At 39.1% G+C, this 14,666-nt stretch overlaps 1 protein-coding gene across 11 annotated transcripts in view; it reads right to left on the bottom strand.

Annotated features, from left to right (window-relative positions):
* LOC109972718 (phosphatidylinositol-binding clathrin assembly protein-like) overlaps positions 1-9,482 on the bottom strand; it is a 99,407-nt gene extending 89,925 nt beyond the window's left edge. For all 11 annotated transcript variants that reach the window (XM_020621779.1, XM_020621785.1, XM_020621788.1 and 8 more), the window contains exons 1-2: positions 9,382-9,482; positions 8,970-9,217 (exon numbers count right to left, since the gene is read on the bottom strand). In XM_020621779.1, coding sequence (XP_020477435.1) covers positions 8,970-9,099 — 130 coding nt within the window. In that variant the 5' untranslated portion in view covers positions 9,100-9,217; positions 9,382-9,482. The remainder of the gene's footprint in view (positions 1-8,969; positions 9,218-9,381) is intronic.
* Between the last annotated feature and the right edge of the window lie 5,184 nt (positions 9,483-14,666).

Genomic DNA, 14,666 nt, shown 5'->3' with positions numbered 1-14,666 from the left:
TGAGGAAAAAAATGAACTTAAATGATTTTAGCATATGGCTGCAATATAACAAAGAGTGAAAAATTTAAGGGGGTCTGAATGCTTTCCAAACCCACTGTGCATATGCAAGAGGACGAGAAGAACCAAAGTTTGGACCCAGAAACGGAATGTTACATCACCCCTCAACAAGTGGATTGCATACATGTCTGACTCAGGCACACTGCTGGGAGGGAGCAAAAAACAGGCTTAACTAAGAGAGAGAATATCTGTATGCTTACAAATTAACTTGAGTTGTCATATATTTTCATTCTGTTAATATATTTTCATTTACTGAAGTGCCACAGTTAACTGGAGTCTGTCTTCTTCAGTATGTGGATGACTTGTTAGCTGCTCCTGACTCAGAAAGCATAATGATTGCTTTTGCTGCATTGCTTTTACATAGGTTTACATTTGGGTCACCAAAAATGTAATTTGGCCACCAAATTTAGGGGATTGGTAGCTTCTGGGGCCAGTGCTTAAAAATATTAGCATCTATCCCTGGTGTGTTTTTGTGCTGCTGTGGCTGGTTTAGGCCTGCGGTCATCCAAAGCTTTTCATAGTTTCTGAGGTGGTTAGGTTGAAGATGGACAAAGAGGCTGTCAAGCTGTCTTTAATGACTACCAATTTCCAACATAGCTTGCAGATTGTCATCTTCTGAGTAACATCTGTCAATTCAAAGCCAAACCACCTCCAATTCAGTTCAATTCAAATTTATTTGTATAGTGCTATTTAACAACAACTGTCTCAGGGCACGCTACATAATCAGGTCTAGACCTTACACTATTATAAGAAAAATCCAACAAGCACTTGGGGAAGAAAAACTCCCTTTAATGGAAGAAACCTCCGACATGTGAGTGAGGATGAGCCACATTTAGCAATTAAATTAATGATGTAACCTTAGACTGTGAAGCTTTTGGAGCCTGTATTTTGTCTCCTGGTGCTCTGTTCACTCATTTCTAACTTTGATAATGCACATCTACATTGTGCTCACATTGTGCGTGACCATGTAAACACTGCGTGGACTCAATTTGCATGCACAGTAGTCTGTCCTACTAGGCTAAAATGACCCAGCAAATGTGGACTTTCAAGGTGTGTTTTTGATTGGTCTGTGTAAAGTGAGTGGCATACTCAATCAGCTGGCACATCATTAAAACAACAATTTAAATTAGAGCTGCATAATTTGACTAATTTGTCTGTCGACTAACCTATCAATGAAATTTTCGATTAGTCGACTAATCTGTTAATGTAATAATGTTTCTAATTAGCATACAATTTTTGACTAAAAAAAAAAAGGTAAGACAACTTCAACCATTAGTATCTTTTTTTATTGAATTTTCTGTAAAAAAAAAAAAAAAGTTTGAAAATAAAGTGCAATTTTAAATGCAATATAGGAAAGGTGACAATTTTACATCCAACATCAAAGAAGGAACACCTGAACTGTAATTATTTTAAATCCAATAACTAAAAGGTAATGAGTCCAATATCAATTCTGCCTAGCACTGCAACGAATACCTAAATGTGTTATTTAAGTCCAACATAAATACTGGCCAACATAAAAAGCGCAAAAAAGTTGGGGGCCTGGGTTACCAATTTCAGTAACTTTGCTCAGTTCAAAACATAGGCAGGTAATCTAAAAAAAGTATGCATATCACTGTCAGTCAGAAAGGGCTCAACCAGCATTGCAGTGGAGAAATGAAAGCATGTCTACATGCTCTGGAGTCAGGCTTGCTCTTTTTTTATTTACAATGTTCCCGGCAACTGAGAAAAGGCGTTCAGATGGGGTTGACGTCACAGGCACAGACAAGTAACACATTGCAAGCATGGCTAAGGTGGGAAAACTTGCTTCATTTTTCTTCCACCATTTTAGTGGATTTGCATCCTTTGGGATAGCCTGCTCACCAAAGTACATGCAGATCTCATTCTTCAAAGCTTCACTGGAAGTATCTTGATCTTGTACCTGATTATTTGGCTCATCTGAATCTGAATCAAGCAAAGTATCTAACAGAAACACCAGCTTCTTCTCTGAACTTGCTTTGACTTCCCTGGCTGAGTCCTCCTGTTCCTCACATTGGTGGAGTGTTTGCTCCCTCTCTCTTATTTTCTCTTGCAGGGCAAGAGCTTCAATTTTGAGGTGAACTGTTGAAATTTCTTCTGCTGGGAGGAATTTTAGTTTGTGAAATCTGGGGTCAAGTGCTGCTGCAATGATGCACAGATTTTCTCCATCATCACAGAAATTAGTTTCCTCCTTCCATCTGGATAAAATCTCCTGTGCAGCAACAACTTGGAAAGCCTTGACAGCTGCATTCTCAAATGATGTGCTCTTCATGGACTTCTGGAGGCCACCACCAGAGGAGGTAACGAGGAAACAGTCACATAAGTCTCTCCACTATGGAAGACAGTGGCACACTCAAAAGGCCTCAGGACTTGTTCCACTTCCTCATGACGTTGTAGGCACAGACAAGTAACACGTTGCAAGCGTGGCTAAGGTGGGAAACCTTGGAACGCCATCTCCTTGTCGCAGAGTGAACAGATAACTGTTCGATTCGACCTCTGTCTGAAATATTCCCACACTTTTGATTTTCTTCGTGATATTGCCTTGTGCAAAGCATCATCGCTTAGCAGCTGCCATTATCTGCGTAAACACAGTATCATGCAGCGTCGTGACGTATTTCCTCTTCTTCTGCCGTGGGGTTTATTGGTGAGTGGCAACCAAGTGTAAAAGGTGCATTACCGCCACCTAGTGAACTGGAGTGTGGACAGTAGACAATTTTTTTTAAAAGTCGTGACGCATTTTTTTAAGTCGATGTATTTACGTGGTTGACGTAGTCGATTACGTCGATTTAAATATTATCGTGGATGACATCCCACACCCCTATTGTTAAGTTTTATTATTCACAGTGCAGCAATTTTCTAAATTTGTTTATACTTGTTTTTTTGTTTGTTCTTATTAAAGCCTGTTAAGTACCTATTGCCTTTCAAAGTGCATTGTAATGTAAACTATGTAATGAAAGAATTAAAGCTGCATTAACCAACTTCTCCCTCTAATTTGACCATTAAAGGCAAAGTGAGAGTCAAAACAAACTCAAGCAGTGTACCCTCCTCTTCTCCCACTGCGCCTCAATGCCCTTCCTGACCGGTCTCTGAAACTAGATCATATGTGGTCACAACAGCCTGAGGCAGTTTTGTGGGGCTCATGTAGTGCAGCAATAATATCCAACCCCAGAACTAATGTAAACGAAATACAAAGGCCATGATTTTCGGTGGCACTGCAGCAACACAGCGTCAAAGAGGTTTACATTTTAGCAATAAGCATAAGTATGTTTAACGTTGTTTGTAGCTGATGTATCTGCAGTAACAAGCAAATTACACACAATGTTTTTTCCCCAGTAATATTGATACAGTACTAATATTCTGGCCACTCTCGCATCATGCTCATTGTTACATACTTGACACGCATAACCATGAGTTGAACGTGAAACAAGAGACATTTCATGTTACACTTTGAAAGAAACTTCCCGCTTTTATAATTGTTTTGATGGCATAAATTTTAACATCTCACTAAAATGCTACATGAACTGCAGTGTTATGTCCAGCATGAACTGGACCGAAACCGAGCAAAATTTGCCAAACTTGCTTCATTTGCTAATCGAGGAAAATGCTCTGGTTTCCACTAATTGGACAACAAAACTCACATTGCAGTCAGTTGAAATGACTCCATAAGACAAGTGGAATAATTCACTACAAAAGGTACAAAATGTAAATGCTAAAACTAGCTTGCTAATGCTGCTGACATACCTGTATATACAGTACATTAGTCAGCTACAGTACTTGTGCATCTAGCAGGAAGAAAGGTGTCAAATTGTAGTTCTTTGGATACTTTTAATGCTCTCCATCACCAACATACTAACCTGATGATAACCCTGGTTTTGTCACACTATTTCTGTGCTACAGAATGTGGCCTCTTGGGTCTAACAGGTCCACTTCCATCCTGGGCTGTACCTGCACAGGGAGCCCCCATGGCCTGTTTTTAAATAAGCTATACTGCTTTGAAAAATGCATTTTTATAACCTTGCGATCAGCGTGGGCGTGGAAGAAGTGCGGTGCAAATTTTTAAAATGCCCATGGCATGCTCATTTCCAGCCACTTAATGTTTAATCTTGGGTACCTCTAAATTACCTTGGGATAGAGAATAGATGTTTGTGCTGCTGCACTGTGACCAGAGGATGTGGAGAAAAATACAGGGCCTGAGGTTACTGCAGGTCCGGGAATGTTCCTGTACAAAGACTCACTGTTTTACCTGACCGGGTCTAACCTACAAGCAGCCAGCCTGTGAAGCGCCCGTGGTGGTGAATGATCAACACTGGATTCCCCTGGAGCACAGTACCTGCTTGTTCTGACTGCTTGAGCCCAGTGTGTCTGCCTCATGTGATGCGTTGCTGGTTAACAAGTGGATTAACAACCCATGATATTATTGTCGGTGCTACATTACCTGTTGGAATTCATTTCACTGCTTTGGGACTGTATGTGGTCGTGTAAGACACAGCGCCCACCGGTTGGATTTACCGACCTTGGAGCTACTTGAAAGGGAGTGATGTTTCCACAACTTGGTGGGACTTAATGATAAGTTTAAAAAAATTAAAATAAATAAATAAATAAATAAAAAATGTTGCATGTCTGTTAATGCCTTGTTTCTGTAACGTTAGAGAGAATTGTTGTAAGGCTGGAGAAGTTACTATGTCTGCATTATGCCAGTTAAAATATGGGGTTTCTCAGTTACCCACTTTGTTTAGTGTGTTACATATCTCTTTTCATTGGTACGTATACCGTTGTTTAACCATCTATGGAGGAGAAATTCAAATTAATTAATGATGTCGTGGTTTGTTGTACTGTACACTTATGACAACATCGGAATCAGGAGTCACGCATGTTCACACACTATCCTCTCATTTTTAGGAAGACACTTTTTGGTTTCATTATTCTGAAAAAATTATAGACTATTTGGAGTTATGAGGGGTGCAAAGATAATCTATAGGTACCCAAGATTAAATGTCTGGAAACAAGCATGCCATGGGGACTTTAATGACAAGGCTCCATCGTATCTTAAAGACCTCGTAGAGCCTTATCATCCTAACACAGCACTTCGCTCTCAGAGTGCAGGTCTACTTGTGGTTCCTAGAGTCCACAGAAGTAGAATGGGAGGCAGAGCTTTTAGCTATGAAGCTCCTCTCCTGTGGAACCACATTCCAGTCTCAGTTCAGGAGGTCCCTCTCTACCTTTAAGATTAGACTTAAGACTTTCCTTTTTGATAAAGCTTATAGTTAGGGCTGGATCAGGTGACCCTGAGCGCACCATTATCCATCACTAACTGTGTGTTTCCTCTCTCCTGTAGTGTGGAAATTCGTATTAATTAACGTCATTGCAGTTCGTCGTTCTGTCCACTTTCGAAACAACACCGGCAGCAGGAAGTGTGCGGGTTCACAAACTATCCTCTCATTTTTAGGAAGAGGCTCTCTGGCTTTATCATCCTGAGATAATTACAGACTATTTGGAGATATGGTGGGTGCAAAGCTAATCTAGAGGTACCCAAGATTAAACATTAAATGGCTGGAAATGAGCAAAATGAGCAGCCATGGGCACTTTAACATCAGTGGCCACTGGGGGCAAGAAATAAACACAAGATAGAGTAGAGTGATGGTGGGGGTTAGTACAGCAGGGAGAAAACACCTGTAGACAATTGTTTTACTTGATTTACACACACTTGTGCTAAATCTTAGTTATGGCAGCGTTAAAGAAGGTTTACTGCATGTTTTATGAATGACTATGTGCCCATATACATATAACATGTCCATCTCTTGATCAGCTTTAGTGTCCAGTTAAGTGACCTCTGTGCCCTTTGAAAAAGTATGACATTGAAGGCCAAATGGCCTTGTCCTTTAAATTATGAAATGTATGGCCTAATTAACACATGGGTATCTGCAGCTTCTAAATAATGCACAACCAAAGGACATGATCGGGCCCATTTATATTGTATTGCTACAAATCCTTCCAGAACTTCACCATGAGTGAAGGCGTTCATGTCAGAATCAAAGGTCCACAGCTGCTGCTGACTTTATGTATTCATTACATCATTAGAGACCTCTGAGCAGTTTAAACACCAGACTGTAATAAACTTTATATAATGACAATTAAACATAACAAAACAGTTTGCTGCCATGCACTTGAGCTACCCACTATTCAACAGCAATTCTCAGTGGAGGAAATACCATATGTAACAGAACAGCAGAGCTACAAATACCACGTGTCCAAAGGTCTTTAGTTTCATACACTGGGGTGTAAGCAGCACTAAAACCACTTTGAGCAAATTTTCCCAGAAGTCATTCACACTTACTTTAAACAATCACAGAAGTAAATAAGCTACAGCTGCTAGCAATGGTTTATTTGTCCATCCTTTACTTTTCTGTCTTCTAACTGTGGATTCTCTTTAAAGTGTGACTGAGTCTATCTAGCATACCAGTGTTAAAGAATGTGAACTATGGTCCAACACAAACTCAACAAAGACTATGCAAATTCCTCGTGTGTCCAGCACACCTGGCCAATAAAGCCGATTCTGATTCTGAATATCTCACAGCAATCCAGACTATAGAACACAGGAATAGCAGCTAGACACATCAGGATTATATGCGGCTCGTGAGGAAACACCAAACACAAGTCCCTCTTTAAGTCTTATTTAAAAGCCTCAAACCAAAGTGAGATTCTTGCAAAGCAATGGGTCTCTACACTACTTCAAGTAGAGGCCTCAGTTAAACAGAGGAACCAAATATCACCTGGTTGTCTGGAATCTGGATTGGCCCGATTACTTCGTACTCCATCAGCTGAAAGCTGTGGTTAATCAAAAACCTGCATGCACCAACATAAAATATGGCAGACCAGGCCTAAAAATAGGGGTTAATGTAAGTCAGTCCCACACTGTGCCAAGAGGCTGCCTACAGTAAGCAACACATTGTGTGTTTCTAAGCCAGTGAATACAATAGAACAAAGCATTGTGACACATACATTTCTTACAATATCCAGTACAGGATCTTTGCTTATACATCATGCCACCATTCAAAGCAAACCAAGTGATGTGAGAAAACTTGAGTATAATTACAGTATCTCCGTAGAGGACAGACATGTGATTAAGTACCATATGACACCAAACAGTCTGTCTGGTGGCTTCTATTCAAATTAAACTGTGATGACCAATTTGCATACTAAGTGTATTGTTTGTTTGTTGTGTATGTTGTTTGTGGACCAAAGTGCTGCCAAGTTCTTGTGCCTAGTGTGCCAAGTTATTTTATTTGTGAGGCTGATAAAAGTAGGCCAACATCTAAGATAGTCTAGCCCTTAAGAAAAAAAGCTTAACAGAAAAGCAATATTTGTTGAAAAGTAAGTAATACACACAGTTAGCAGGGCTATGAATTGTTGCAAACTAATGAAATTGAGACCAAAAATTTCAGTATGTGAAAATATGATGAATGTGTGCTACCTTTACTGCATTTCACTATACTGATGGAAGCACCATATTAATTTGCTCATCTTTCAGAAAGTAATTATATTTACCAGAACAAAGGTAGGCTGTTACTGCACGCTAGCATAGCCACAACCAAGCTGACTGTGCATGCATTCCTACTGTTTAACTACCATATAGGACATAAAATGATATGTTGACACTCTTCCACTGCCATATATCATACTTCAGTGGCTAGCAATTATTTTGTTTCTGGTATATGCCTCTGCTGACTACTATATCAATGTTGGTCCATGTTCAGATATCAAACAGGGAAAAGTCTACATATGATCTGTTTGACTTGGAAGCCTCTGCCAGTACCATGCAGAACTAGGAAAAGAGAGACCCGGACATGACCCAAATGTCACAAAGTGCAGAGGCTACATCAGCTATCCTGAGTCAAACCTCTCAATATGAACAACTAACTGTCCAACCAGCTGGATACATCCCTTTATAAATAACAGTTCAACACTAAAATAACTGGATTCTGAAGGATGGTAACAATCCATCTGGTTGACAATAAAGAATTGTTTGCTTGTGTGCTCTTGATAAGGCTGTGTTAAAGTCCACATCCCCACAGCCACTTCCTGAAATAAGAACTGACTCAACAGGTACTAAATTGCTGGCCTACACAGAATAGTCTACTGAACTTTAACTGATATAATCATCAAAGAATTATAGAAATGCGTCCCCCAATAGGAAACATAGCCTCAGTATGTGGCTTCTAAAAAAAAAAAAAACACTTAATACTTCACTTCCAAAGCTCTTATAAAGTTAAGAGGTAACAGGGATCAATTACATTGAGCCAAAGTTACATTACGCATCAATCAGCTACTATTTCAAATTTGGTAGAACTCAAATCTCAGTATGATTCCTAACAGTGCAAGAAGAACTTAGCAATTCATAGGCTATACTAGTCTTTTTTTCCCTCTACCAACCTTAGCAAATTAACTCATAATTACTGTCTTTTCGTATTGACATTAGTCTCTCTATCCAAGCTTGCTAGCCAATATACTTTCCTAACAAATTAACTCAAACTATTTAGGTAACGGTAATGACCAAATAAATATGGTGGCTCACTAGAGAATGTGGTTTATCGTTTAAAAGGTGAGGCTTTCACACTTCCATTACAAAAAATGTGCATTAACTGAGATCCAAGGAACACGGAGCCATGTCATGGGCAAACTGTCAGTTATCAGCAAGCTTACTGTTCGGGGTCAAATGGACAACTTCTATATATTGAACGCCTGTGGAAACTCGGGTACCACAGCATGCCTAAATTAACGTAATATACATCCTAGGATATGTGCAGGCCTCATAGTCAGAGACATATTTCAAATTCGGATGTTAGATAACTAATCAGAGGAATTCAGCTATGCCAATAACCAATCAACAGGATACTTACAATCCAAATGTTTCTTTTTGGGCCCCATTATTTCATGCGTGGTCGCCTTGCACACAATTTTGGAAATCGCCGAACCGGTGACACTGTGCTGTGCGGCGGTTATCCTGTCCGTAATGCTCTGTCCAGACATCCTGTAGCGGCTCAAATTAAGGGATCAGCACTTTACAGAAACGTATCCAAATCCAAGGGAATTGCCTGGGTTTTGCGAATGGTGTCGGTCTTCAAAGGCTATGTGCCACCTGACAACACTGGAGACAAGAGGGAGACACAAGATATACTCAGACGACGGCGGTACATTTCGCTCGGAGGCTATCTAGTTAGCTAGATAATTGGAGATAAATAGCTTTAGTCAAAGAGACTGTCTGAACATGCAGGATGGACTGTCCATATTTTATTACTAAAAGATACATACCCAGTCTTTTAATTAACCCCTCACGTCTACCGTCTCTTGTTCCCTTCCCGTACCAGTCTTGCACACACACGCACCGTAGCTGGAAAGGCTTAATAAAAATAGAAACTACTTCCGGGCGCAATTATTTCACAATAAAAGCGATACTGAGGAAATTTTAAGAAAGGCAAGCAATGACACTGCGTAGGCTACCCGAAAGAAGCACACTGAATAACAGAACAAATATGAAGACCCTATTATGACTTTGGTATCTACTGAGTCTGGTTTACCACATATGATAATGGAACAGAACTTGGTAACTCACTGATTCAATGGCAACATTAAAACCTACATGTTGCTACTTATAAAACGTTTCCAAAATGATTTAATTTCTTATTGTGTTTTAGTGAGCTGAAACCTCTTTCCTCGGAAACTCGAAAACATTATAAAAGGGAACGTTGACTTTGCATGCAGAATGACATTTTTTGGTTAAAGTCATACCTCAAAGACAGAACTTATTAGGTTGGGTGTGGTGAGTGCAAGTCTTTTGTTCAAAAGTGCTTTGTGGGGTGCTTCAGGGATTTGTACTTGGCCATATTTTATTTCCAATTTACATTATCTCTAGGACATCTTTTAAGATAACAAAATACCAGTTTCCATTTTTATGCAGATGATACTAAAATCTATTATAGCTCTGACCCCAATAATCTTAATGAGATTGTTTTTGTTCTTTTTTCCTTCTCTTTTAAACTGTGTTGTAGATTGTTATCCATGCTTTTATTTAATCTAGCCTTGATTCCTGTGACTCTCTTTTTTCATATAGCAAAATAATCCATGAGTGCAAAATACAACAGTCAGAATTTTAACAGGTGCCAACAAACAAGAACATGGCATACTTGTTTGAGCATCTTTGCACTGGTTGCCCATTAACTTTAGGATTATTTAAACATTTGCATTGATTACTTTTAAAGTAGGGTAGAGCTGCTGCAGAGCCACATCTTAAACCCTTTTATCTCATATGTGCCAGCCTGTTCCCTAAGGTCCACAAACACAGCTCTCGTAACTGCTCTAAAGCAAAGAAAACCAAACATTTCCAGACTAAGGAACAGTCTTCCTGAAGAAATCAGGTCGGCTGAGTCTGTCTTGTCTTTTAAAATGCATTTATGGACTGGCCTTCCTGTGATCTTCTAGACTTTTTCTAGCTGAATTTGTGTTTTTATTCTCCTTTAAATCTTGTTTTAATTTTGTCTTACAGTGTATGTTGTTTTTATTGTGACATATCCTCTTTGTTATTTTGCTGTTTCTTTATTCTCTGTAAAGCACCCTGTTTTACAAAGGTGCTCTATAAATAAGGTTTATTATTATTATTTTTAATTGATGTTCTTTAAATGTTTCAAAAAGAAGACTTTACAGTGAATAAGGATGGACAGATACACTGTATATTGTAACATTGGGTTTAATTAAAACAATTAAAAGCTAACCAACTCAATATGTCAGCGTTTGAGTAACTTAGAAAAAATAAGTAGGTACTATTTTAGGAAAGGAATACTTCCCAGCATGCTTGTTTGAGTGGTGAAACTTTAGAGACTCTTCTTTTTGTATTTTGAAGAGCATTTATGGTGGATACCTTCTGTGTGTCTGTAATATACTGTATATTAAGTTATGGTTGTTTCTTTTCATAAGTGTAAAAGTGCTGCAAACCATAGTGAAGGTTAGTCTTGAACTCTATACCCTCATATATTTAGAATTTAATAAAGCTGCTGGGGACAGCCTTGCATGTTGTATTTGTGCTGACTTTGGAACTAAGTGCCTCCAACAGTTCTCTTCAAACTGAGAAATGTAAAAGGAAAATAATTCTATCTGCAGTGACTGTCCATGTGACTTAGAGGTTCAGTTAACTTAATATTAAGTTTTTAGTAGTTAGTGTTACATTTTCAAAACTTAAATAAGTAGGCTTAAAGCTTCCACAAATGATGCATGTTCATTCTAAATACATAGGCCTAGTCATTTAACTTTACTTAATTTTCTCATTTTCTCATTTTTCCTTTTTTTAAAGTAAACTTAACTTGTTAGAATTTACACTGTATTGAGGAACTTCCTTGGCACATAACGTTCAACTCTGAGGAGGCTGGATTGTTTTACTGCTAACAGGAAAAACATAATCCCCTTGTGTTCACCAACCATTTTAACTTAATCTGGTTAAATGTTAACTGATTTTTTTAAAAATTAATCAACATTTCTTGTGAGCTCACAGTCTCTCTCTCTTTGCAAATAAAATTGTGTTCAATTCTAAGGGGCTTTATTGGCACAAAAGTTTCAACAATGTTGTCAAAGCATCAAAATACAATTTATAATTCATAAATATTTACATATTTGAACAGTAGCCTATACAATAAAAACTGTAAGACTGATGTATGTCTACGTTATTTACAGCAGATAAGAGCAGACTGAGGCAATTGAAAGGTCAGTGCACCTTTATTTTGGACTGAAAATGTGGCACTTCTGGTTTAATCACAGTTAACTTGATACGGCTCTCGTTCTTGCTTTCTTTGATTGCCATGCTGCACCACGTCCAGTTTTTCTACAGCGCCTCCTCATGCTGGGATTGAATCATCCTTAAAATAGACTGATAGTTTTGACAGAAAATGGCGGGTCTATTTCCTGGTCAACTCTGGTTTCCACGTAATGCACAAAGCTCATTTGGATGGCAGCTCCAGCTGTGAGCTATGGTTCCACCCCCTGCCCCGCGCTGATATGCATGTGTCACTTCTTACCTGTAGCCTACCTTTTTAGCAATCATCCTGTTTAGCTGCAGTTATAGTAGCTAGATATTGGCTTCAGGGACACTTGATGTTGATTAACTTTTATTATTTAATCAATAGTAGCCAACTGAAAATTCAAAGATTTATTGAAAGTCAAAAAGAAGTTCTTTTACATTTTCCATTTGTTGTTACATGCCCTTTATTGCCTATTGTATTAGTCTGCCCTTAATATGCCAGTATGATCTTTAGTTTGCTTTTATCCAAATTTCCAAAGTTATTTGAACTAAATTACCTAAAGAATTAAAGGATTTGGTGCATATAAAAGTATATAGTCTATCATAACCTACAATACGCACTATACCAAGTAATCATAATGACTGCTCCTTCTGTTGTTTTCTATGGTGCCCCTAGAGCAGACATGATAAAATACCCCCTAAAGTGTCCCCACAATGGAGCAAATGCAATCACGTGCCCTCTCAGGTGCCCCCAGAAGGAGAGAGAAAGTTTCAGTCATGTCAGTGAATCAGCAGGTTTAACAAAGGAAAACCTAGAATGGTGAACAATTTGGCTGCTCAAAACAGATTCTTAAACTATTAATATTTTTATGAGAAATAAAATACACCATGACTCATTCTCCATTTTAATTTTTTCTATTCCGTGTTATCTGCATAGCACCAAATCATAACAAAAGTCTTCTCAGGACGCTTTACAATGTATTACAGTCAAAAAACCCAACAAATCCCCCTTGCGCAGCACTTGGCAACAGTGGGGAGGAAAAACTCCCTTTAACAGAAGAAACCTCCAACAGACCTTGGCTCTTGGTGGGCGGCCTTCTGCCTCGACCAGTTGGGGTGAGTGGACAGAGGAGAGAAAAGCAAAGCAACAAGACACAACAAGCAATCAAACACTGGGCAGGTCCATGTGGCTGGTGACTGCTCATCAAAGACTTAGAGCTCCAGAGCCAGGGCTACCTGGAGAAAGGTACAGGGAGAGAGAGACAGGACACACTATGGGGGAAGAGTAGACAGTTAGTGACAGGTAGGGTAGGAGAGGAGAGGGGCTCTGCATCATGGTACAACCTTCAGCCTATAGCTAAGGGGTGGTATACCAAAGCAAACTTATCCTAAATGCATGTTCAATAATTTCATAGACACCACTACATTGACCAGAAACCACTAGTACAGTTAAATATACTCAGTAGCAACAGGACCGCCCAGGCCCCCTGTTTGCTTGCAGTTACTAAGATGGCTGTCAGTCTTATCCCTGTTCAGCCACATTAGTTATAATGCCATGAAATATTGAAAGACATATTACAGCATACCAAGTACCTCTCTACCCTCCCTCACTGTCTTTCTAGCATTATATTAAAAAACATATTACAGGTGTTTGTAAAATAAATGTATTAAAAGAATAATTTCTACAGAGACGTTTGTTTCCTTGTAGCCTTAATCACCCAGGGAAACGGTAATCTTAATTGAGAGTGTAGTCTTTAGCCCCAAACCTACATAGTTCTCTACTGATGGGGGCATACTGTCTACATCAGGTGCTCTGTGTAGTTTTTCGTCACTGTCCCTCAGACAGCCTGAGTCTGCCACTGACCTCCACACCATTTCCTGATCCACCTAATATGGGCCCGCAGTAAGAAGCTGGTAGAGTACAAGGACTGAATCACTTGTGGCATCGACTCAGCTTCAGTGACATCTTACCATAATGACTTCTCAGTAATACAGATACCACAGAAACCATCATTTAACTCCCAGCAGTTAACACTTTGTCTTCCCCCAGTCAAGATAAGTTATATTTGCAACTGCACTTGAACATGTTCTCTTTGAAAATGCACTCTTGCTCACTACATATTGGTATAACACTGAGGACATCTAGTGGTCCAAATCTGCAAGTATGGCTCTGCAAGTACAGTACAGAGAGCTCTTCAAAATACCTTAAAAACATGGAATTATACTGCTCTGTCTAAGGGTTAGGGTTATTTTGTTTTTCAGTCCTACTTTACCAAATACATTTTTGTTAACAAACATCAACTTTTTGCTGAGGTTAATATATTTTACAATCTGTCATATGAATAACCACCGAAAGGCCTGAACGGTAATGTACATGTAGTGGTAAAAGCAAACTTAATATAGTTTATACTTATTAGGCCAGTGTTAGTTACATTCTAAGTAAACAGGAAATATTTTGATCACTTACATAAACTCAACTCACATGAACTTAATGACCACTCAGCTCTCCCTCACACAAGCTGATACCAAATATGAGCTACATGCTGTTTGATTACATATTTCGTCTGGAGTCTGATTTACTGCTAACCACCACAGGGCTAAGTATGGTCAGAGATAAACTTTTGTGAGGATCCTCTGCATAAACATGGGGTCCAGCATCCTGTTTCCTAGTAATTCTAAGGGCTTCCCAGAACCGCGGGAGGGGGCCCGCTGGATGTCCAGATTGACATGATGCAGGAGGTTCAAGAAGTAGGAGAGCTATATAATCAGCTGCGAGGCTGATAAGACAGACTCAGACTGGGTGAGCATGTGG

The sequence above is a fragment of the Monopterus albus genome, unplaced genomic scaffold, assembly GCF_001952655.1.
Source record: "Monopterus albus unplaced genomic scaffold, M_albus_1.0 scaffold267.1, whole genome shotgun sequence".
Classification (NCBI taxonomy): Eukaryota; Metazoa; Chordata; class Actinopteri; order Synbranchiformes; family Synbranchidae; genus Monopterus; species Monopterus albus.
The sequence above is the reverse complement of the archived record's forward strand: the minus strand, read 5'-3'. Positions and strand labels throughout refer to the sequence as shown.